Below are 25,054 nucleotides of genomic sequence, written 5' to 3' on the forward strand. Positions count from 1 at the left end.
TCACACACAAAGGTTTTGGGTTGTGTCTGAATGAGCTCCCAGAAGGAAGTTCCGAATTAATTTTTGAAAGTGTCGCTATTAATTTATGTCTGATATCAGAAGTCCTCTGAAGAACAACTTCTCCAAGGGCCTATCAGTTAAAGTCAATGCTTTACGAAGAAATCTAGAAGAGATGCACAGCTGAACTAGTATGGAATACATCAGCACTGATGGAAGATTTTCCTAGCGAAAAGAAATAATCTTTTTGCAGACACCGGAAAATGTTTTCTCCATTTTGTCCCACATTTATTGATGGTGGAATGGCATGATTTTGACCAAATGTCTGTACTGCAGAGAGCAATGGCACCTCACACCAATGTAATAGAAAACACCTAGACAGTTCAAGCAAGGCTGCCATAGAGCAACAGCCAGCCATTGCAGAGGGTTTAAATCAGACTTACAACTCGGGCCCTGGGGAATTTCTCTGCCTTTTCAATTGACTTTTCTTTCTTCAAGTGGTGTATTTATCCATGCCTTCCTTTCACGGGAAAACTCAGGAGCAAGATGTTCAGTGCAAGTATTAATGCCCAAGTGACACAGTGGCTCATGACTTTTGTTTTCTTCAGCGACCAGTGACCATTCTTTTGGCAGCATTTGAAGTTAGTGGGGGATCAGCGTCAAACAGAAGCCAGCCTTTGAAGAATAAGATTTTAAAGGATAAGACACCACCATTAAGTGCCTGCAGCAGAGTTGACACCTTTGGATCTCCAGTCTCGAAGAACAAGCCAGTAGGGACTTCTACACACGCGAGATGTTTGAAGTAAGCATACAAGACCAGTAGAAGCAGAGCTACTTTAAGGTTCCTAAGGTATGCAAACATACTCTAGTCCAGGTAACACAACATGGTATTTCTCCAGCTCGGACATACTAGTACCCAGGAGCACCTGCAACTGGTGCACAAACAAACTCTTCCTGCAACCTGTGAGACAGGACTTGGAGTTCAAACAGAAGGACAAAGTGTGAATTCTTCATGTCCTTGTAACATCAAAGGATAAGGATCTCAAGACAAAGAATGCTCTTTTGCTAGGACAAAAGTCTTAAGTTACATGGTATGTGGTTTTGGGTTGTATAGTTGTACTGTTTCAAAACTTCCATTCAGGAGCTCAATCCTGCAAGTAAAGTTAACTAAAATATATCACCGCCTGTCTCTGTCCCAAGTTTGAAGGACAAAACAAAACAAACAAACAAAAAAAATATTACTGAATACTGTATGATATTCCCTTAAAAGAAGCTGCAGGTACACGTCCTGAAGTCAGTTTTCTGTAAGACAGGACTTTTGAAAGTCAAAATGGAGAGAAAAGCATCGAAGGGCAAATTCTAAACCTAAGCCCAATAAAAATGTAACCTGGGTCACAATAAATTAAAACAGGATTTATATGCAAAGGTTCCAGAATAATAAAGCAGTACATGATGCAATTATTAACGAACAAAACAGCAAAACACACCAACTCATTCAGCAGTTGGGAGGCACTAAGAAGAATAGGCACACCACAACTTCTCTGAATGCCTAGAATGCACAAATGGAGAAAGAGGCCCAGAACATACAGGTAATTTTCAAGGCTAGAAAAAAAAAATAATCACGGCAAACAGCGCTCATTAATAAGTGCATGCAATAAAAATACACATATACACAAACGTTCAGAGGATAAGACTTCATATTTTGAAAAATACAAAGATTTCAGAATCAACATGACCTAAGCCAGGGAGCAATAATGGGTCCCATTGTTTGGGGAATTCTATATGAACTGTTTATGCGAGCCTAAATTCTGTTAATGAAAATCCTTAAAATAAATGTTTTTAGAACATCACCATTAGTCTCCCCAGAAAACCAAATTTTGAAGGTTTATTCCAATTAAGTTTTAAAGGGCATATCCTAGTATAATATTCTTGCTTATTTAACATTCAGTTTAAGACTAAGCAAAGAAAAACAATTTTCCTTTGAGAATGTTTGCTGAACAAACAAGCATTGACCCAAACTTATAATAGACACTACACGGTGGAAGGAACATGACATCAGGAAAATTGAGCTGATATTTTGATATTCTGGTTACATTATTGATAGTTCTTAACAAACGTAAAGCAGTAAAAAGCCAAGACAAACTTTTTTTTTCTTTTTAAACTGGCCATATGGAAATAGTAAATTAGTACGTTATGTACCAGAAGATGATAAATCTGTTTCCCCTCACCATTCTGGAATGGGAACAGTCTCACAAACATTCATGTAGTACAAAAAGTAAACTAGCTTGAAATACAAAAAACATTTTTTCTTCGAGTATAGCTATTACAATAAGAAAGCCTTAAAACATTTATTTAGAAGTATTTGTTTCAGTGAACTACACAATTCAAGAAATTCCAATACTGTACTCACTTGCCAGCTAAGCCACCTCCTGGTGGTAAATTAGGGATATTCTCCGCAGTTAAAATACGAATAACATGAGCAAGATCAGGCATTCCTTCTTCACCCGATTTTTCCATAATTTCTATTTTAAAAACAGAAGAAGTCCTTAGATTACTGAATTAATACCACCCATTCCTTAAGACACTAAAATACAAAATGATATCACTTTAACAGAGACATTATGAAAAAGTTACATGTAAACAGGAAAACAGTCTTTACCTTTTAGGTAAACAGTCTTTGTACGGTAGAACAGAACTATCTAAACCCATAGCCTGTCCCTCCATTTTGCTTCTAGCTATCCTCTCTCAGAGAAACTCAGAAGCAGCCTGTGGACGGGATGAAATACCCTGGAGACAGCAGCCTGTTCACCTTCAAAAAGAGGACAGCTGGGAGCCTGTTTGTTACCTCTCCATTGCATTGCAACGCATACTCAGAAATTACATGCCATAAAGAAAATGCTTCCCAGGAATTCAGTCATTGTGAGTAACACCTTGTATTCTCAAAAGGCCTGAATCTCCAGTACATAAACACCAAGAGCATCATGCAATGAAGAGGAACATATAATGGCCCATTATCACTCAAGTGGCCAAAACAGACTATAGACCTAACAACAAATAATAATACGGTATTCCATTTTCAAAGCCTAAGTATCACACAAGTCCAGTGCTACCAAGTTCTGCCTTGGAAAAGGACTGCCTAAACTGAAGTCAGTCTTCACATGTTCTTATTCATCAAAGCTGCTATAAGGCAAAAGCATAAGAGCTGCAAATACATTCACACAGGCATAAAAATACCAGCTTCCACTCCTCAGCCTCTAGTCATTCACCTACTACCATGGCAGAAAAAGGTTCACCAAGTTATCTACAAACAGTAGTTGTATACACGTCACATTATTTTTTTCCTGAAAAGCAACTACATTAAGGAATGAAATGCCATTTCCTGTAGACATTGTTCAAGGTAAAAAATTCTTTGAGCCTCAGAACAAGAGAATTAAGAAGGAATCCTCTCAAATAACATCCTGAAAAAAACCTTCAGTCAGTTTGTATGTAAAGATAAATGACTGAATTTTTTACATCAATTGATTATATTCTGGATGTCTGATTTGGAGCCTGCAACTAAAGCCAGAAGCAGCTACAATTGAAGCTTCTTAAGTTAGTAAAGCACATCACCTACCTACTTTAAACACTGCATCCCAAGTTTCCTGGTATTTAAACCTCTCTTGACCTATCACTTACCTAAACAGCAAGTGATACGCAGGCTTCTCTCAGGACTACTAAACCCAAAGTGCTTGCAAGGTATTTGCTGACTCTGTATCAGGGAGATCTGTCGGAAAGCCCCCAAAAAGCAATTCTACTATTAAAATAGCTTTACTACCCTGTAACAAATAAGGCACTATGCTTCTAAGCCCCAACTTTAAGTCAGCATCGTATCTCTGCAGTGAATAAACTAGGTATACTAGTACTAGAAACAATTTAACATTCTTCCACAAAACTATCATCCATCCATGAAGAATGACTCATGGCTAGCAAAGGAAATGACAGCTGAGCATGTACACTTGAGTCTTAGGATTTTGATCATTTCTTCCATACACGTTCACACAAATCAGCCACAAGTCCTTGTCTACACTGTGTCCTTTTGTGCAGTTCTACCTAGTTAGAAGTAGAGTGTACCACTATAATTGTGCTGAGTCACATCTGATAGGAAACGTGCCCTATGCATACGCTGCTCTTTATACAAGAGCACACCTGGTTCTGTACATACTAAAAGTAGATGAATAGTAAAAATTTGTAAGATAGACTACAGAAGTAAGCAATCACTAAATACTAATGCAAGTGTAAGATTTTTATATCTTCTTAAAAGGAAATTAAAGCAATCACAACTAAGGATTGTTGTATACTTCTTGGTACTGGAAACTTTTACTTTATGGTATAGCCGCTTCTCAGGGAGTGCTGAAATGAACCACGAGCATCTTCTCGCCATTTCTAGGTGGTGTCAAGTCAGGAATTCTAGTGGAACTGACTATCTCCTTTTATTTCTCCTGATATTAGCGTGAATAACATCATCCAGAACATGTCCCTTTCTCTTCAAAAGAAAAAAAGCTTCCTAATAGAAAATCCGAGAATAAAGCAAATGACCAAGCATGACCTTTATTCGTTACACATCAGTTAGCAGATACACACTGTGGATTTGTTTGACAAAGGCCACTAGAGAAAGAAACCAAATGTTTTCAGAAACAGATTTATAGGCATTTACAAGGTTTTCACCTTTATCTCTGTACTAAGAATAACTCTGCAATTAGATTTTCCCTGAATGTGCAACACCACAATTGCAGAAACTTTTACATCTGGATTGCTAATGTAATTCAACCACTTAAAGAATTATTTCCTGATATCATCACATATGCAAATCCCTGAAGTCCACTACAAAGCCTACTACTTAATTCCTGAAATACTTTTCACTGAAAGCCTAACATATAACTCCAAGGTAAACATTCTGAAAATTCAGACAAATTTTTATTTCAATTTCATAAAATGCAAGCTCCCAACCAGACAGCATTACAAGTTTTCTGTATTCCAGTTTTCTGTGCTCCTTTGATTTCCAGCTATAAGATTATGACACATCAGTTTTATACACAGTATATATTGCATATATGTAAATGCACCAACCAACTATAACCAAGTATTCATCTGCTACAAAGACTGTTTAAGCCTATAAAGAACATATGCCCCTATTTATGATTGGGGGTGCTAGCTGAGTTTTGGTTTTGGTTTTTTTGTGTTTGTTTTTTTTTTTTGGGGGGGTGGGGGTAGGGGGTGGGTGTTGGTTGTGTTTTTGGTTTTTTTTAACTGCTAGTCTGATACGCTTTCAAATAAACTGAAACATATCACAGAACTGAATTGCCTACTGTGCCTAGTCTTCTCTTCCTGTGGCCAAGCTCCAGACCTCTAAAAAACCAAAGAAAAACTGAAAACAGAAAGTAGCTTTTGAAAGCGGCAGTAAGAAAAGACTGACCTAGCATAACTTGACTACTGTCCAACACACCTGCACTACTTTGGAAATTAACCAATTAAGTGACTCAAAACAGAAGCATGGCTGTGCTCTCACCATCATAAATGACTCAATCACAAGTTACTGACTACAGCATCGTACCTATTTCATAATGCTCTTGAACTGGCAGCTTTGGAATGCAGTTATACACATCCCATCAACCTCAAGACCCAAACTAGCAAAAGAGCTTTGGTATACAGTTCTTCCACTAAAAATCTCTGTAAACTATCACTTGCTGAGTTTGTTTTTTAATAACTCTGTTAAAACAAAAACTGTGTTTTGGTACTAAAATAATAATTCTCTTAACTCTGGAAATATCTTATGAAACTACTAACTCAACTCACTGCACAAATACACAGGATCTCAGCATTCTACTTAGGAACGTACAAAGACAGACTACAAATATTACAAGTGTAAGTATTAAACTGCTCTTGAACACAGATTTTAAAACAAACAAAAGCCTGCCTCAAACAATGCCTTCCTCTCCAAGCCAGAGCTTAAAATGCCCAAGCACAGCAGTGAAAAAAACCTGTTGTCTGAAAAGTTGGATGGGTTAGTCCAGTCAGTTTGAAATTCAAGGTCCACAAGAGAACAGAGAAAAGATTCTATGTTGAACAGTGTACTTTCATTAAGAACAAATACCACTGGTCTAACCAAAATTGCTTCAGGAAGTCCCACAGGATTTTATACTAAGTGCCAACGTTGCCTTGATTTAAATTAGTCACTTACTGAAAGATGAGATTATCCAAGAACTCATACACTGTATTTTTGACATCTCCATCTTTCCAACTTAGCAGTTCTAAGACAAGCTGATTTTTTTCACAATGTTATTTCTACAGGTATAAATAAAATTGTTATTGGCTATCAACCAACTGCACGTAACTTTTGAGCTGTTAATTTTTTAACAAATAAAAAAACCCATTGTTGTTCATGTTAAATTATTCTGTGCGAAGTCCAGTATTTCCCTTTTGAAAGGAAAAATCATCTAGCATGCTATTTTAAACATTAGTAAATCTGCTACAAATTCTCACTACATATAATTACTTGCTGTAACTGAACAGAGATTCTCGGACTTAGCTGCCTAGCTTACAATGTTCAGAGCTTCAAAACACATCAGAACTACAAACTATAACCAATACACTTCCCTGAAGACTACTATCCTAATATGTAAATTACATTCAGAATACATCTAAAGAAATACAAATCCTGTCTTTTGAAGATAACTGGAAGAGATGATCAAATCCGTATTATCAACATCACAACTTATCTACCAGGCGAAGTTTTTAGAATTAAGGGCAGTTTAAACACCTTTCAGGCACAGCGCTTCTACAAACTGCTTTCCAGACTACACAAGTCTACAGATGAACGCAAAACCGATTATCGCAGTTGTCCTTTCCTGATCAAAAAGATGTTACCACCTTCCCAAACTTTTCTGTACTACTCCAACACCCGAGATCATACTCTTCCCTTCTTTTTTAAACTAAACCTTAAGTAGTGTGCAGAAATACTTATGGATTGGAAGAATCCAGCATCTTCCCAAACAATCCTCCCCATGCTGCTTAGTGGTTCGAAACACTTGTTAAAGCTTCTCTGTATCATTCCTGAACTAGTAACACTCAAGACTAATGTAAGGTAAAAATTATAGTCCAGTATTTTATTCTTTTTTTTAAATTAAGGAAACAGAGTCAAAATGACAGTTTCTTGGAATTATGAATGCAAAAATTTATTAGAGAAAAAGTAAATATTTCAAGTTCTTTTGGAGTCTGTTTCCTTTATTTTCTCCACTTCTTGACAGCATTTCCTCTAACATGCTAACTCTCATTCCTTGCTAAATGCTTGACATTTAAATGCCTTGTATCCTGTCCAATTAGCAGAACATGGAATGACACTGGGAACTCATGCAGGGAAAAAAAAAAAAATAATCAAGAAGTGCTGAAGAAACACGAGTCCAAGCTTTGAAGCAATTAATTTCTCTGGAGCAATTCAGTTAACATTTTGAGTCCAAATGGCTCTGCATCAGTTCAGACTGCAAACTCTTCACTTTAAGTGCATGTAGTATTTGTTAAATATGACAATATAGGTAAAATACATTTCTGCTAAGTTATTTTGATAGGTTAAAGTAGTAACTCAATTATGCTACAACACTGCATTGTTACTACCTCCTACCTCATTCTCAGTTAATAGGAAAGCTGTCAAATAACTTCTGATCAGAGTGTCTATTAATCTTCTTCACATTCACTTATGAAAGCAATAAAATACACCGCAGTTCCATATATTTTTCACCTATCTGCTAATTGAGAGACAAGCCACCAAGAAGCTGGGAATACTAACAAGTAACCACCGCGTGCACACCTGACTGCTATCAGTGAAGGTAACTGCTCCTGGCTCTCTCCCAGAGCCCATTAACAGCTCATGTACTCAGACACAGGAAGATAATAGGTATTTATCTTAACTACTGTCATCTAGGAAGGCTGGGCAGTAAGCCAACCAGTGAGAAACATGCCTAGAGTTAGCATATGAAGTGACCATTAGCGCTCTCTAATCTCAACAGAAACTACAAACAGGCAAGCCATTTTAATTTAGATCCCACTTAAGAGGGAAAGGCACCATACAGAAGAGCAGCACTTTCACAGAGAACTTGTATCATGGCCTGAAGACCTTCTCATGTGTATTTAAAAATGAAGGTTTGTTACATCAACTGTCTGATTACTGGGACATTGAGCAAACACAAAAACATTTCTACATTTACCTCATTTGGTTAAGTAAGAGTGCAATTTGAAAAGCTATACAAAGAACATGAGTGATTTTTGCAGCTGTTCCACACAACTAAAAAAATTAAATGATACAGTATCTACAGTGTGATTTCTACCATGAAAATACGTTTGAGAATTTTTGATCCTGAAGTGGCAAAACTAAGCTGTCCGCAGCAACCAGGCTGCAGCAGCAGCATGTACATTTCCACATCACTGGTGCATTTCACACTGAATTAGTGTTAAGAAGTTACGAATGGTTAGCTGTGAGATTTTCAGTTGTGTACTCTCAGAAGATTCCTGATCTCAGACCTGCTGTGCCAGATTATTTCTCATATACCTAACGTTACTTATTTGGATATGAACTACTTTCTAATAAAAGCTACATGCTAATAAAAGCATGTCCCATCAGACTTTTCAGTATCCATTACAGCATGTTAAAAAGCCAGTGGGTGTCTCATTCAAATAAACCGAACCGACAAGAAAAACAGAAGTGGCCTCTATCTCCTGCGTGATAGTGCAAGAGTCCTGTATTAGTAATTCTCATGAAACATTCATAAGAAAGGAAATTTAAATATTTTATCTTTACAGATTATACACGCCATGGACATGTAAAAGTTTCCAGATCCATGTTGAGAATATTTGCTCAGTCACACCTTCGTTCATATAAAAAATAAAAAGCTTTAGCGGTCGGCAGCCAAAGCTGTGGTTTATGTCATTGAGACCTCATTAAGAGTCTCAAGATGGTGGTTTCACACCGATTCTGACCTGCAAAGTCCCAACTTCTTGGCACCCAAATTTAAAGTTACTTTCATGGAATTCTGCTGAACAGTCCTGTAGACTGCCAACACCACATTTTTCAATATGAACACAGACAAGTACCATCAGGAGAGCAATACTACAGTATAAAGCTAAACCACTGGTCTTATCACCTGGGACAGAAACATCTAAGGCGGCTAAATGACTCAGTCTACAAAGGGACCACCTCTTCATGAAATCACAGTTAAACCTGGATCTAGTGACAACGATCAGAATATTCTAGTCCAGGCCTGGAACAAGAAAGGGTACAAGTTATATCAGCCAGCTTTCTCTTCAGTACACCCTCTCCTTCCTTGAATACTGTTGCTATAACTGATAGCTTCAACAAATGGGTTAATAAACTGCATTGCCATGAGCGGGTGACAGTGCTTCAGTACTCTTCTGATGAGATTATGGAAGTTTAAAGAATCATGGCAAAAAGGCTTTCAAAACCTCTGATGACTACTTCTCTCCAAGGATGCTACTTCATGGTATTATTCCAGCAACATTTGTAACAGCAAGACAAACTGTTCCAAGAACTCAGTTCTTTTCTTGCCTGGGCTGTTTCTGCAAAAACCTGTGCCAACATAAGAATCTCATAAAAAAGGCAAACTTTCAGTATCAACCCTGAACTTCAGTCAATTCTACCAAAACTGAGCTCTATCTGAACCACTGGAATAATTGAGAAGACTAAAGAGGAGGCTACTACATATAGCTGTAAATCAGACCTTCGAACAGCCTTAATCATTCATAAAAGATTTTAAATTAGAAGCAACAGTTTGAAAGCCCATTCCAAACATCAGTTTTTCTGACCTTAGGAGCACTGCAGAAAAGGAATGAATATACAGTGGCAAGCCTTCCATTCTTCAAACTAACCTTCCTTTAACTGTTTCTGCTTAAGGGAACCAAAAGATTGAATGCAACTTCTTAAGTGAAGAGTTATAAAACGAGTCACTAAATGAAGCTGGTTAGGAATTACATTTAATCCTCCATGAAAGTTCTAGATGATTATATGGTTTTTAGTCACACATACACACACAGTTGCTAACCACTCAGAACCCAGAAGGATGACTTAAGGCTCTTGCATTCATAGGTATTTTTATCATTTATACTCTTAAGTTTTCACAAAAGTACATTTTTAAAAGGCTGTCAGTGTGAGAAATAACTCACAGCTATGTTAAACAGAAGCAGTTAAAAAAGCTTGGATAATTTAATAAGTTGTCCCTTCACGAAAACCCAGTAGAGCTTTTTCTTTGTCAAAAACTTTCACAAAAAAGGAACAAGTATCCCTTTTAATACTTTATAAGCAAGATATTAGCAATACCACAATTTACTTAGTTGATGTAACATTCTGCAAGGCCAGTGGTTGCATTTTGACCTGTAAAGACAGAAGTAAAAACCTAAAGCTCAATATGAGAGAATGCTTGTGGAATACCAAGATAAACTAACCACATGGCTTAAAAAAATTTTCTTGACACAAAAATCTGAAGTCACAATCAGGCCTGAATTTGACCCAACATACAGTGGCATGATGGATTTCAGGGGTTTTGTTTTCATGCTGAAGTAGGTTATCACAGCATTTCTAGTTAAGAAAATGGATTTCTTACCTTCAACCCGTGATTCCAAGTACTTATCCAACTCTGCATCTTTTTTCACTGCTTCATCTGAGACCTTAGGAGCATTTGAAAAGCAAACTAGTACAATACTCATGTTATCACGACTCCCCTATATGACAAAGAAAAAAGAACAGTTATGATCTTAAGACTTCTTTCCATTTTTCTATCCTAGTCACATTTTTACTTGTTCCAAATACACTACTATAGATATACCTGTGAAAAAGGAAACCTTGCAATAAAACTGTATTTTGATTAATAAGAACCTCTAAGTTTCCCAACTAAACTACTCAAGTTAATTTTACTGATTTTTTTATTGTACATTAAGTCTAAACATTTAATATATTTAATGGACTGACTTACATATCAACCATTGAAATACAGTATCAAGAAAACAGGTCAGAAAATGGAGTCATGTAACATGACATTACATGACAAATTAAGCCAAGTTAAAAACAACTCATGCAAAATGAAATGCAGAATACTTATCGACTACTAGAATAGCTAGCTCTAGCTACTAATTTATTTCGGTTTGAGAGCATTCATGTAAGACATTACATTCATTACAAGTCTGTTTATCAGAATGCACCTGTGTCGTACATCACACTTTGAAAAAAAGTACAAAATATGAGTTCATTTAATACGGCCAAGATGATCTTACAGACTATCATGTGCTCATGAGTATCAGGCAATGGCTTTTTTAGGTACTAATTCTAATGCCACTTTCTTCACTACTAAGCTCTGATACCACTTTCCTGCTCATATTTTATTTTCAAAATTACAATCCACAGCCAAATTTAAGAACATAGTGCCTAAGTCTCTTACAAGGAGATCCAGCAGAACCATAATCTAAATTCCTGGTTTGAAATCAAGACCTTAATATACTACCAAAAAAAAAAAAAAAAAAAAGAAGTTAAGTGCCATCAGTCACTGTACATTGTTTCTGTGTAAACCCAACCTACTGGATGGCTCCTATCATCTGAAACAACAACTCCTTCTCCTGAAGAAATTAAGAGAAGGAATCTGACTTTAGAGTGAATTCCTTCAGAAATGCTCAGGAGTTATTCTACATTCCTTTTCATACCAAGCATATGGGGACAACTATCGTTTACAGCAGTTAATATGATGTGGTACAATTCACATCCTGAAGACAGGTGACAACATTATGATATCATTACAAACTGCACAGATTCGGGATCTAACTTCGTAAAAGAAACAGGAGGTCAGGAGTCAAGTTTTACTGAAAGTATATTACAGTGATCAGCCTTTAAACAAGGCTGTTTAAGTGCGAGGTCAGAAAAGCTATGGCATTTAAACCAATCATACAGCATATGGTATATGCTGGAATACAACCCCATTTTGAAAAAAATTACTTACCCTTTAGTATTAAGAACTCTGATTTTATTATTTTCCTCAAATCTCCATGTTTTTGTCTGCGGCCTAATGAGGGAACTATTTGCACTAGTAGGAGCTGTACTTTTTAGGGAATACTGGAAATGGTATACCTATGAAACATTTGTAGACCAACCTGTATTGCTCTGAAAAAACTCTAAATTTGAGGAGTGGAAGCAAGCTCAGACGCTGAAGTAGTGCTTCTCCATCTAAGCAACAATAAGCTGAGGACACCACTTCAGAGGACAGACAAACCATAGCATACCTTGAAGAGGAGATGGTGCAAATGCTGGTTTTATGCAAACGATACAAACAGTGCTCAACTTCAAAAAAACCAAAATACCTTGCACAGAATTTATTCATTTTACAAATTCTGTATTTGGAAACAAAGTTCAGAGCTAGAACCATATACAAGCATTATTTGAGAAAATAATAAAACTTTGTTTTTGCAATCGCTATTACCTCTCCAGGGACAAAGAACGAGGCTGTATATTCTTCAGCAAGGATATATCTGCAAATGGGTGCAGAAGTTTGAGGGAACAGAGAGGGAGAAGGGGAAAACTAGGCCAGGAACTTCTCTTAACACTGTACCCATTTCAACAGATCATTTTAGAACAGCTGCTTGGGGAAAACAGTTACATACCTTATGTAAACAAGTGTCCACTACCCAATTGCACACTTTTTCCAGGTCATCTGATACTTCAAGTCTAGACTTAACAAATTCACAGAGCTCTTCATTGCTCATTACATCCCAGATTCCATCACAAGCCAAGATGATAAACTCATCTTCTTCTGCCCTTAAAATTTCACAAACCTCAGGCTCTGGAGAAACAAGTTGTTCTGTAGGGCCTTTACCGTCAACACATTTGTAGTCATAGTCCCCCAGAGCTCGAGAAACTGCCAATGAACCATTAACACGCTGAATCATTACACTGCCTCCTGCATTCTGGATTCGCTCCTTCTCCCTTGGGTTGCAAGGTTTGTGATCCTGTGTTGAAAAACAGACTTGTCCATTCCTATAGAGAACAGCACGTGAATCACCACAATTGATAAAGTATACATGCTCAGGTGAAATCATAACTCCCACTGCTGTTGAGCCACTTCTGTCCATCCCATTTCTGAGGTCTGAGAAATTGCGCATATACTCATCAATTTTCAAAAAGCCAGTTCTGATTCCACTCTTGACATTTTCCACTGAAGGTTCAAGAGCAGATCCAGGTTTTTCTGTCGCCCTAAAGTCTTCGTTGTTAGTGATGTGTTCTAGTAAGTGCGTGGAGCAATAATTTGCAACACGAGATCCTGCGTGACCATCATAGACAGCAAAAAAGGACCAATCCTCTAAGCCATGGGGAATACCTACAACAGCTGTGTGAGCATCTTCCATTTCCACTCTCCATCCCTGCATACTGCTGAGGCCATAACGCAAGCCATTCCCTGCACCATGAGCATTATGTTTTTCAGTTTTTGGTTTATCCAAAAATGCACCCATGTTTATGCAATATTGAATCTGGAAAACAGAGAAGAAAAGTCTCATTTATAAAACCACCACTCTACATAAGCTTTGTTCTCATTTTCCTGTGTTTCTTCTTTACAAAACAAGTAATAAAGTATGCACATGTGCAAAAATCAACAACTATAACAGGAGAAAAAAGTAGTAACATGAATGAAGTATGAACTTACAGATCCCTGCTTGAATTTTTAGTGGTTTGGGTTTGAGGTTGTTTTTGTTCGTTTGTTGTGTTTGGGGTTTTTTTGAGGGGTGTTGTGTCTTTTAAAGAGCTATCGCATCAAAATTAAAGGCTCTACATACGAAGGCAGGGCAGTTAATTTTGCCACCCTGCCAATTTTCTCATTCTCTGCATAAACTAATTCATGCTGGAAAAGTAACAACTCTATCATTCCTATTCTCTTTCCAGTTCTATTGTGGCATGAAAAGATAATACTTCATAAATTAGAACTGACTGGCCTCACTAGCTTTGCACATACTGTGCTACTTCTGTATTCTTGTAAAGCATGGCAAAAGTGACAATAGGGGAATGCAGACCATTCGCCAAAGGAAACAAGGTAGCAAATTCCCCTTCGATCCAAGACAACTTTTCACAAGATTCTCTTAAATTCTACTTAGTTCTTTGTAAAACAATATTCACATTTCTACCATCCCTAAAAGACATTCATGTCCTTATATGTAATTTTAAGTTCAAAGACGCACTGATCTTGATTTTAAAACGTATCCAATTACAAGGGATACAAGCTATCTAAGGGAAGAAAATAATTCACAGTAAATTAGAAGTTCTTCAGTATTTGGAGACCTACTTCAAAATGTATATGAACCATCTCTAGAGAACAAGCTTGCAGGTAAAATGTGAATAAACTATGTTGAAGCTTTAGAGTACTTCTGACTTCCTCTCCTGTACCAGACAATGTTGTCCTATGTGGACCTGAAGAACTACTACCTCTCACTTCACAAAGACAGCGGAGAATAAATTCTTTAATCCACAGATCCCTTAGTACTTTCCCAAGAACTTCAGAAACAAATACCACAACCTCTGATCATGCTAAAAATGACTGCCCCATGACATGCTTTATGACTGGATGTGAAAGTTATAGCAACCTTCATCCAAAAGGAATTTGAGATAATTCTCCCATGACTGATCCTGAGCAGTCAGTCACTAGGTCTCTGACACACTAGTACCCACCAAGCCTGCAAAGTCATGATAATTTAGTTCAACGGTTTGTTACCAGGTCAGAAAAAGAGGTTAAAAAATCCTTACTTCTGCCATTCCCTTCATCTAAACACATTCTCAGTATACACAGCTTACTCTGACAGGAGAGATAAAAAAAGAAATAATACAATGCAATGAGGAGAAGATTACAGTTAAATTCTGCACCCCGCCTCCCTTTTTATGGTAAAACTTTAGTATTTTCCTCCAGATAATTCCAACTTCACACTACCTCTCTGCTACAGTGACCTCCATAAAGCATCGAGGTCTTTTTTAGTTTAGTTTTACCATCTGTATTAATTGACACACAAATACTATCTATATTCTTTATCTCTACTCACCATCCACTGGCCTCTAATTATATTACCTGGGATAGCAAAGATGAAGATAAAGTGACTATACAACCACATGTTACGCATTGCAAGCTTCACACTATGTAATTTGCAAGTGAAAGTAGTAAGTTACATTCAGCTTTGGTTTTCCTTCTTTTTCCAAAAAGAATACTTGCAACACTGCAAATCAGTGGAAGCAACAGAAATGAGGTATCCATTACCTAGCCAGACACACAGCCCAAACACTTTTCAGCCCTTTCTCTTGCAAGATCTGATTTTGCTTTGAAAAAAACCAAAGAATCTGTGTCAAATGCTGTCATAAAAGCAGAGCAACAGTGCTACATACCACCACAAATAAGTGTTCTCAGCAATTGATGTTCTCAGTTAAGAGCTGAACAAGTCCCACAGTTTAAAATACAGCTAACTAGTTGGATCAAATACAATCAACAGCAGCAAAGGAGACTTGTGAAAGGATTCTAGTAACTGATGACCACTTATTCACATATTACACATAATACAAAGCTATTTTAAAAGCACACAAAAACATTTAACATTCAATATGTAATATAGAACTGAAATGCTGCCAAAATGACAGAAGTCCTCCAACACTTCAGACCTTGTATGAGATTCCTTTGAGTTAAGTATGTCCTTACGTTCTTAAAATCAAAAGTATGGAAGAAATATCAATAAGGAAAAAGATCAAACCCTATCTAACTGCAAAAGCCTTTAAGCTCAGTATTGAATGTTGTGTTTTATATCTATAAAAAACAAAATGCACTGTTAAAAAAAAACCCAAAGGCCCCTTTCACATCTTAGTTTTATCTATTTAATAAGTAGCTTTAAATTTTCCAGCACAAGAGCGAGAAACTTAAAAGGTCATACTATTCAAGGTTATGTTATTGACATTCTAAATATCCTTTTTAATATTACAAATATTTAATGAAGGATGCAGAGACTGACTTGCAATCAGTAAGAGAACAGACAGCTGTTCCTATAAAAGACACCGAACACATAGAAAAAAAAAATCTTTCTACCATTGTGTATATTATGTCAACTATATAAGGCAGCAACTGGTTTGAAGACCAGCTGGAAAAGTCAAGCCATTTCAGTAAGCATCAAAGAAACAGTGATTTCACCAATTCATTGAAACTCAGGTTTTTGATCAAAGTTATCCGTGATAGTAAAGCACAAAGACAACTTAAAATGGATGAACACCTGTTCTGTTAAAAACTTAATTTAAAAAAACACTACAAAGTTACAGAAAAACACAAGTAAATAACATGGCATACAGGTGAGTGCAGTATATTCCTCCCAGCTGTTATGCACAAATGTAATTTGAACTTCACACCTACAGTGCCACCAGACTATCTCTAGCAGTAAACCCAGCCATGTATTTATCTATGTACAAGGTAGTTAAGTAAATCAGAGACACTTTAATGAAATCTGTGGTATCATACCAAACTTTACTTTTCTTAGGAAATCAGTCTTAAAAAAAACCAAAACCAAACCCCCCAAAACAAAAATGGACAAACACACACCACCACAAACAAAACATGGCTTGTTTTCTTCAAAATGAAAGATCACAGTAAGAAAACAGTTCCACTGGAGAAACAGTACTCTGGCACTCCCATCTAGTTTTGTCCCTCTTAATCTCAGGCTAGATTGGTAAACAGACTTGAGCACCTAAAAATGGGACTTGGCCAAACAGACCTGCAAAAATCCTACAGAAGGCAAAGCCTGTCATAGGTCTAACCTGGTGTTTCCATCTCTTAATTTAACCATACTAGGCTAGATACAAGTCAATCCTGACACAAGCACCTAGATAAACATTTAAGTTGGGTCAGAATTCATGAATTACAGAATCATGGAACAATTCACATTGGAAGAGACCTCTAGAGCTTACCCAGTCCAACCCCCTATTCAAATTTTAATCAATATGATATCCAACAACAAAGATGGCTCAGGCTGTTTAGATCCTTGCCAAGTTTTGAACATCTCCGAGGATGGAGATTCCATAGCCTCTGAGCAACCAGTTCATGTCTGACCACATTCACAACAAAAACAGAACTCCCGTCAGTGCAGCTTGTGCCCTTTGCCTCTTAACTTCTCATTACACATCTCTGGGAAGAGCTTAACTCTACCTTCTCCACACCCTCCCATATTGCATAGTTGGAAGACAGCAACTGCATCCACCCCTTGGCCTTTTCTCCTCCATACTGGAGGCACTCAGCTTTCACCTCTCCTCATACATTACATGCTCCAGCCCCTAAGTAACAGAGTGGTCCTCTACTCTACTTGCTCCACTATGTCTATGCCTTTCTTGTACTGGGGGCCGACACTCCACACTGTATTCCAGATGCAGCCTTGTCAGTTCCAAATAGGCTAAAATAATCACTTCTCCCAATATACTGGATAAACTTTTTCTAATATGGCCCAAACCTTCATCACTACAAACACACTGCTCCCTAATGTTCATCTCACTCGTCGCAGTTGTCCACCAGCACCCCATGGTTCTTTTCCTGCAAAGATCATTCCTAAACAGTCATCACCCAGCCTGTATCGAGGGACAGTTACACTATTCCAGGTACAGGGCTTGATTAAACTTCCTGAGGTTACTATCAAACCGCTTGTTCAACATGTCAAGATCTTTCTACCTGTTAAGGCCTACCCTTTGGCTTATTTGACCATTCTCCTTGACACGGTATCACATGAGCTAAGAATGAATACTCTTTTCACTGTCCAAGCTGTTAATGAAGACTTCATTATGCTTCCCCTCAACACTTCCTGGCAGCTTAAGGAATAAGCCCCAATCATCTTTGTAGAGCAAGGTTCAATCTTAAGAGAAAACACAGCCAGCAGAGGAACAGATAAAGTGCTCACCTTCAGCTAGTAATTCAGCCATGATTTTTAATCATTACTTGTAAGCTCAAAAATTCAGTACCTCTTCAGCTTTTGGGACTTGATTTCCAAAGATCCCATTTTTAAATGAAATTTAATTATGTAATACATTAGTTTGAGAAGAAAATATTTTAATTTCCTCCTGATGAAAATGTTTTCCCTGCATGAGATTATTAGCTGAAACTTCCAAAATCTGGAAGATCCTATCTACTATAATTCCCCAAACATTCTTGGAAATTGAGAAGACGTTAGTTCTCATCCATGCTCCACAGATCATTCTTTAAAACAGTATGTATTCTTCATATCAATAATGGAAACCTATGACTGACTCCCTTCTTTCAAGTAGCCTTCCCAACTCTGGGGAAAAAGAGGAGTAGGAATAGTAGTAGTAGTAATAATAACAACAACAACAACAATGAATCTATCACCTGGTAAATGCCAATAATCACCAAGGCTCAAAGGCTTTTGGAAAGCCTTTAGAGGAAAACACTGGCCTTTTCCTCTCTCTGGCCGTGGAAGAAACTGAATCTGAGCAACAGGCTGCTAAAGCAGTGGCTCTAGCTACCACTTTACTGTACACTCTTCAGCTCTAGTTCTAAATCAATAGCTAAGCCATTTCCAAGAGTTCAGGGCTGAGTCTCTAACGAAAGCTGACACCCCTTTGCCAGGGCAAAAACCTAACCCAAGGCTTACTTCTCTGAAGTCCTAACGTATATTCTTCTCTGATATATTTCCTACCCGATACAAATTTTACATGAGGTCCTCATCTCAAATACAGAGATGAGCATTACTTCTGGCTCATGAAACCAAAGACATCTACCTTTTTGAGGTATGAAGTATGAAGACAAAAGCCATGTCCTCTGACATGCAATAAAAATTCATGATCAGTATTCTTTTCCACAGTTACGTGGTGAAGACTTTCATTGGTATTAGATTAGCCATATAGTAAAGGGTCTTAAAATCGGGTCTGTGCATAAGTTTATCTGTTTAAAAGAAAAAAAGCATGACACTCAGATCTACTTATAAAATGGCAGATGGCTCCTGTGAGTTACAGATATCCATGATTTTCTACTACACCGTGAAGGGGAAATAGGCAGCTACTTTAAATGAAAAGCATGCTCCTTGCCATATAGATTTATATTTAACAGGCAGAAATATTTACTTGCTGGTGATCATGAAGATGGACAAAATGTAATTAGATTATAAAGGTCTAAAAGCCATAATCAAAGTTTTTTTTAGAAACTACAAAATAATTTTCAGATTACATATCAGTTTCAAAGAGAACATCAGAACCAGACTAATAATACCTTGATGACCAAAAGTCCCAAAGGCAATAACGTTATCTTTTCATATAATGAGAATGGTCCAACACCAATCTTTTAGGTTTAGGTCATAAAAGTGTACTGTAAAATGTCTCTTCCTCAGAAGCATTCACTCAACGGGCCAGTCATTTTTAATAAGTCAGTGTTGTGGAAGAGAAACAGTGCCAGAGTTTCCTGTTACAAAACACATGTGTTCCTGCTATAAAAAAAGAATGACGTTTCAACAGAGAAAATGCTGTGCTAGATATTAAAGATGTAAATGATGAATAAATTATCCAAATAGCTGTGACAATTTCAAAGCTTATTGAAAAGCACAGAAAGGAATAACTTTCCTGGTTCAAGTAAAAAATTACACCTTAGCCTTAGTAGAAAGCTCCTCTGTCTTCATCTTGCACTCACTCTACTGTGTATGTACGTGCATACACCCCCACATCACATGTGTCTACACATACCACAGGTTTGACATTCGTAAAGATTCCCTGTACCCTTTAATCTACACAAGAAAGTGATAGAATACTCTAAGTAATCTTTCACTAATCTTGTGTTTACTTACAATATACTATCATTATATCATCACCATACTTAGATTATACTACATGTATCCTAAATACAAGTTCATTTGATGAGTGAAAGCAGCTTTACAGATCTTTATTTTTGGTCCCAGAAAACTTGGGATCGCTTTTGACTTACTGACCTTAAAAATGCTGGCACTACATAAATGTACATTAGGCAAACAGTTACTGAATTTTTGAGCAAGAGCTCTGAAGCTTGGCTGCAACCTCTACTCTAACTAGTACAAGTTAGCCACAAGTACTGGCAGAGCCAAACAGCAATTATTGGAATCCAAGAATGTGATCTCAATATTTTATGTAGTTCATTGTTAACTGAAAGTAAAAGGACCATGATTATCATTCATGTTCCACTCACTAGGGGATTTATTTGTTTTGAGTCACTCGTGTTTTGTTTGTTGTTTTTTGGGTTTGTTCGTGGGTTGTTTTTTTTTTTAATAATCTGTGGCCATAGGAGTCACTGTTAGGAAGGATCTCGGCTGACCAAAAGACACTGATCACAAAGAAATAAAGTATCAATATAAACCTTTAATACAGAGCTTATGCTAAGTAACTGTTTCCTGCCAGAACCACATGAAAGCAGCCCAATAGGCTTCTAAACCAGGAACTGAAAAAATTTTGCAAGTTATCCCCATCATGACGTAGAGTAAGTGCCTAGGAGCTGCCACTGTAACTTTGAAATTAATTTCTGCACCTCTATTACAACAAGTTGGGGGAAAGAAACAAAAAAAAAAAAACCCACCCAAAACACATAACATCCCACCACCACACTACTTTTAAACCAGTAAGTTAAAAAGGAGATGAAAGAGATGTCAGAATGTGCTTCAGCTGCTTTAAACTGGTCTGGAGGTACAGGCGTAATTTAACACTGTGGATTCACATCTATTTTCAATGTCAGTGGCAATACTTGAAAACATTACTGCTTTTGCTCTGCCTCAGCTACTCACCACTACATTGTGCCAGCAATTTTTTTTTTTTTTTCTTTTTTTCCCTCTCTCAGAACTGCTGGCTGAGACGGTTTTGCCCTTTCATTTTGAACTGTTTCACTGAAGAGGTGCAAAGTTAGCTTTAGTATTTTGAAACTCTGTGACTTCAGCTGCACTGATCTTAGAAGCCAGCAGCTTAGACAGCAGATCCAAGGGGGTAGTAACCTTCAACAGAAGACAGTGGGGGAAAAATAGAAAGGAGCACCAGGAACTAGGTTAAGAGATATAGCCTTTTTAGCCATGTTGTTAACACCAGAATAACATGCACTCATGGTCTTTTCAGAGGTTTTTATATTCTGCTTTCTTGTGCTTTATTAAAACATGGATAAAGCTAGGCAACTACAGATCTTCAAGCTCAGCTTATATGGCAACCACCCGTCTGCGTCTCATGGACAAACTGCACACTTCAATGCTGTGGTTTCTTATTTTTCTGGAATGCAGTTTGGTAGGTACAAAGTGAGAGATCATACCCAAGATACTCAAGATGAATTTCACAAAACATGGAAGCAGACTCTGAATCTAGCTTTGCAATCATAGCATATAGAACAAAGCCATCGGTGCCCAGGCTGATGCATTTAAAGTCACCAGGCTTTTATCATGTAGCTTCGCTCTAGCTTAAGTCACAGAAGTCAGCTTCACATGGTTTTGTGGCCAAATGAAAGCTTAAAAAAAAAAAAAATGCAGTGTGGTTCCTAGTTAGCTACACATAATTCTGTGCTTGCCAGTGTGACTTCCGATGGCCAACAGCCCTTAATTCACAGTGGCACTGCAATGGCACTAGGGACTGAACTGAAGAGGAATGCAGCATCATTCTCAGTAAAAAACACTCTACTGTAGTCGATGTCTCTAATGTTACTCATTTTAGTCTTCCAGGTAAGAACTTCAGCCTTTCTTTATATTATTGCTTCTAGCACCTTGATGGGAACAGAATGAAGGCTGAAGTCTCCAAGAGCCAAGATAGCTCTACGTAAACCAGTGTTTATGCTCTTGTACTACGTTCTTGGAGTAAGAGTTTGCTGCACTGGCACCTGAGTGAAATGGGCCTACTTGGTCAAACCAGGTATTACCTGTTCAGGCTAATAAGCCCTGAAGTCACATATTGTCCTTAACTCAAACTCTGCAACCCAGTGTGGCTTTATTATACCACCCGGAAGACTGCACTGTACTTTTGTTTATCCCTACTGACCATACTATGACGAGATTTATATCCCATGATATTAACTGAAATTCCTTTTGTTTGCCTGCATCCGCTCATGCTTCCTGTAGCTAACAAGCATGTTTCTCACTCCTTTACTGGGCTGTTGAAAACAGATGCACGTACTGCACTTTGATATTACAAAACATTGACATAGTACAAAAGTGATCCTCCCCTAATGAAGTTTATAATTATTTCTATGCAGAATCATTTTTTTTTTGTTCTCTAAATTCAATAAAGACCAACTATTTTGAATTAGTCTGCTTCTTTTCAATCAAACCACCACCGGGTGGGTTTTTATTAAAGAAATAGCACCTAAGATTTTGAAGGAAGAGAACAAATGTTTAGCCAATATACTACTGGTACTAAAACTGAATATTTTACTGATTAGCATGAAGCAGTATGTCACTAAAAATTATTTCTCCTTTATTCTAAATTTTAGCATTTAAGAAAACTTTTTTTACCTTTTTCAGTGTTTGTTTACTAAAAGCTTCAAACACATTTTCATGAGAAAACAGCAGCAATGAATCACCAATTCATATCATCAATAACTTGTTCCTAAACAGGTCTGAAAGACCAGAGTAAGTGTTCTGCAGCAGGTCTACAAAACCACAGTAAAACACCAAACCATTTATTTACATAATTGAGGGGTGACTTGTTGATTCACACAGAAACCTGAGGAAGTCAGACACAAGGGTTAGGCTAGATGAATGCTAGAAGTCCATTTCAACATAGATTAGTCTATGACTCTCACAGAATAATAATAAGAGTTGTGCCTTTTTTTCGACCTGTTACATTGCTGCAAATTAGTACTGACATTCAAATCAAGACAACAGTAACAGAAAAAACCCAAAACACTGTAGCAGCAGAACCATCGATGCCACCCTCCTTGGCAGAAATCTGTCACTGACCTATGCACCATCCAGCTTCACAGCAAGACATCAGACTGCTTGATTCAAACAGTCCAGACTCTTGTCCTGCCACTATTGACAAGTGCAGCCTAAGGCAAGCAACTCTTCTCATCAAAGATACCAAAGTAAAATCAAGACTGAAAGCCTTAACTTAATCGTAACTGCAGATTCAGCATATGCAATGAAACCATTTCATTGATAGTCTTCAAAACACATATCCCCCGTTTAAAGACTGAAATATTTTTTTCAGAAACATACAAATTAAAATACACAGTCTCTGCAGCAAGTATTTGTGGTGGTATGTGCTTTTTTTCTTAATTAATATAGCTCTGTAGCATTGACTTTATCTTTTTTTTGTTAAAAAAGTCAGAGTAAAAGGACATTGACTTAGTTCCCTACAGGTGAGTTTAGAATATAGTGATTGAGTAGCAGGACAAGAGTTATCACCATCATTTTCAGATGATTATGGTAGTTACAATAGAAAAGCAGCAGGCAGAACATCTTCCCTGACCTGGAAGAAGCCAATCTACCCTTGAAAAGGGCATTGAAGAGTTGCAGATACAATGGACTTGTAACAAAAATGGAGAGATTTTCTGTAACTGATTAAAAAAGTCAACTTAAGCAGTAAAGCTGCCATTAGAGCATTTAAGGAAACAGCGACCTTGAGGGGAAAAAAGCCACATGCAGACAGTAAGCAGATCTCAACACAGTGGCAAAACACTTCATTGGCTTTTACTGACTGACACTGTGCAGTTTTGTGTTAGAAAATACCTTCCTCACAATCTAAGTCAGCACACAAATAAATGACAAGTAATTTTTCAACACCAACAGTGCTTTGTACTGTAGCAGAGAGAAGCTACACTTTGTTACATTTCCTCCCTATTAAAAATGAATTATGCAAAGTTCAAATAAATTTAAAGAAGAAAATACACCCTTTTATCAAACCTGTTATGAAATTTCTCTTAAATTCTTGGTCAATTACAAATTGCAAGTTAAAACAGTCAAAGTGATTATATCTTCCCATGATTTTTCAAGTGGCAGAATTTGTTCTTACCTGTAATTGCAACCTTGTCAAAGGTTCTAGTTCAGTGCTGAAAGAATTAGTTTACATTCCTGCGGCCAAGAAGCACATCACAGAATGACTTGCAAAACCTTGAGATAACAGTCCAGGACACAACATCTGCTTTATTTTGGTACTTCCTAGAAAGGAGGAAAGAAAGTAGTTAGCTTACTTGATAGTTTACAACAGATTTGTACATGATTTTTTTCACGAATACAACTTCTTCCTAAATAGAAATGCTTGAACTAAAGCTACGTGTGGACATCAAAAGACCTTTCAGTACACTCTCAAAACAGGATACTAAAGATTCATGTTAACAAAGCATCAGATTATAATTCCACACACACACACCCTATTTCCTTCACCAGCACAGACTAGCAGTTTCCTAGTTTTGGCTGGGATAGAGTTAATTTTCTTCCTAGTAGCTGGTATAGCATTATGTTTTGGATTTGTACTATGAGAATGATGTTGATAACACACCGATATTTTTAGTCCTTGCCAATTAGTGTTTATACTAAGTCAAAGACTTTTCAGCTTCTCATGCCCTGCCAGTGAGGGGGCTGGAGGAGCAGAAGACATTGGGAGGGGACACAGCCAGGACAGCTGACCCGAACTGACCAAAGGGATATTCCATACCACATGATATCGTGCTCAGCACAAACTGGGGGAAAAGCTATCTGGGTGCCACTGCTCAGGAACTGGCTGGGTACTTCATTGTACATCAGTTATTTTGTATATTCAAATTATTTTATCATTATCCCCCCCCCTTTTCTGTCCCATTAAACTGTCCTTATCTCAGCTCGTGAGTTTTCTCACTTTTACTCTTCTGGTTCTCTCCCGTGTCCCACTGTGGGGACAGGGGTGGGGGGATGGGGGTGGTGAGAAGCCAGCAAGTGTCTAAGTGGTGCTTAGTTGCAAGCTGGGGTTAAACCACAAGCACTTAAAAAGTCATTTAGCCTATTACCTGGTATTCAAGTCCCTAAATTCAGTAACAGAATAGCTTTTGCATGCCTGCTAGTATAA

At 37.4% G+C, this 25,054-nt stretch overlaps 1 protein-coding gene across 5 annotated transcripts in view; it reads right to left on the reverse strand.

Annotated features, from left to right (window-relative positions):
• Positions 1 to 25,054, reverse strand: part of PPM1B (protein phosphatase, Mg2+/Mn2+ dependent 1B) — a 61,765-nt gene that overhangs the window by 11,202 nt on the left and 25,509 nt on the right. For all 5 annotated transcript variants that reach the window (XM_037405445.1, XM_037405443.1, XM_037405440.1 and 2 more), the window contains 4 exons: positions 24,026 to 24,171; positions 12,682 to 13,545; positions 10,641 to 10,758; positions 2,408 to 2,519 (listed from right to left, as the gene is read on the reverse strand). In XM_037405445.1, coding sequence (XP_037261342.1) covers positions 2,408 to 2,519; positions 10,641 to 10,758; positions 12,682 to 13,527 — 1,076 coding nt within the window. In that variant the 5' untranslated portion in view covers positions 13,528 to 13,545; positions 24,026 to 24,171. The remainder of the gene's footprint in view (positions 1 to 2,407; positions 2,520 to 10,640; positions 10,759 to 12,681; positions 13,546 to 24,025; positions 24,172 to 25,054) is intronic.

This window comes from Falco rusticolus, chromosome 12 (assembly GCF_015220075.1).
Source record: "Falco rusticolus isolate bFalRus1 chromosome 12, bFalRus1.pri, whole genome shotgun sequence".
NCBI lineage: Eukaryota > Metazoa > Chordata > Aves > Falconiformes > Falconidae > Falco > Falco rusticolus.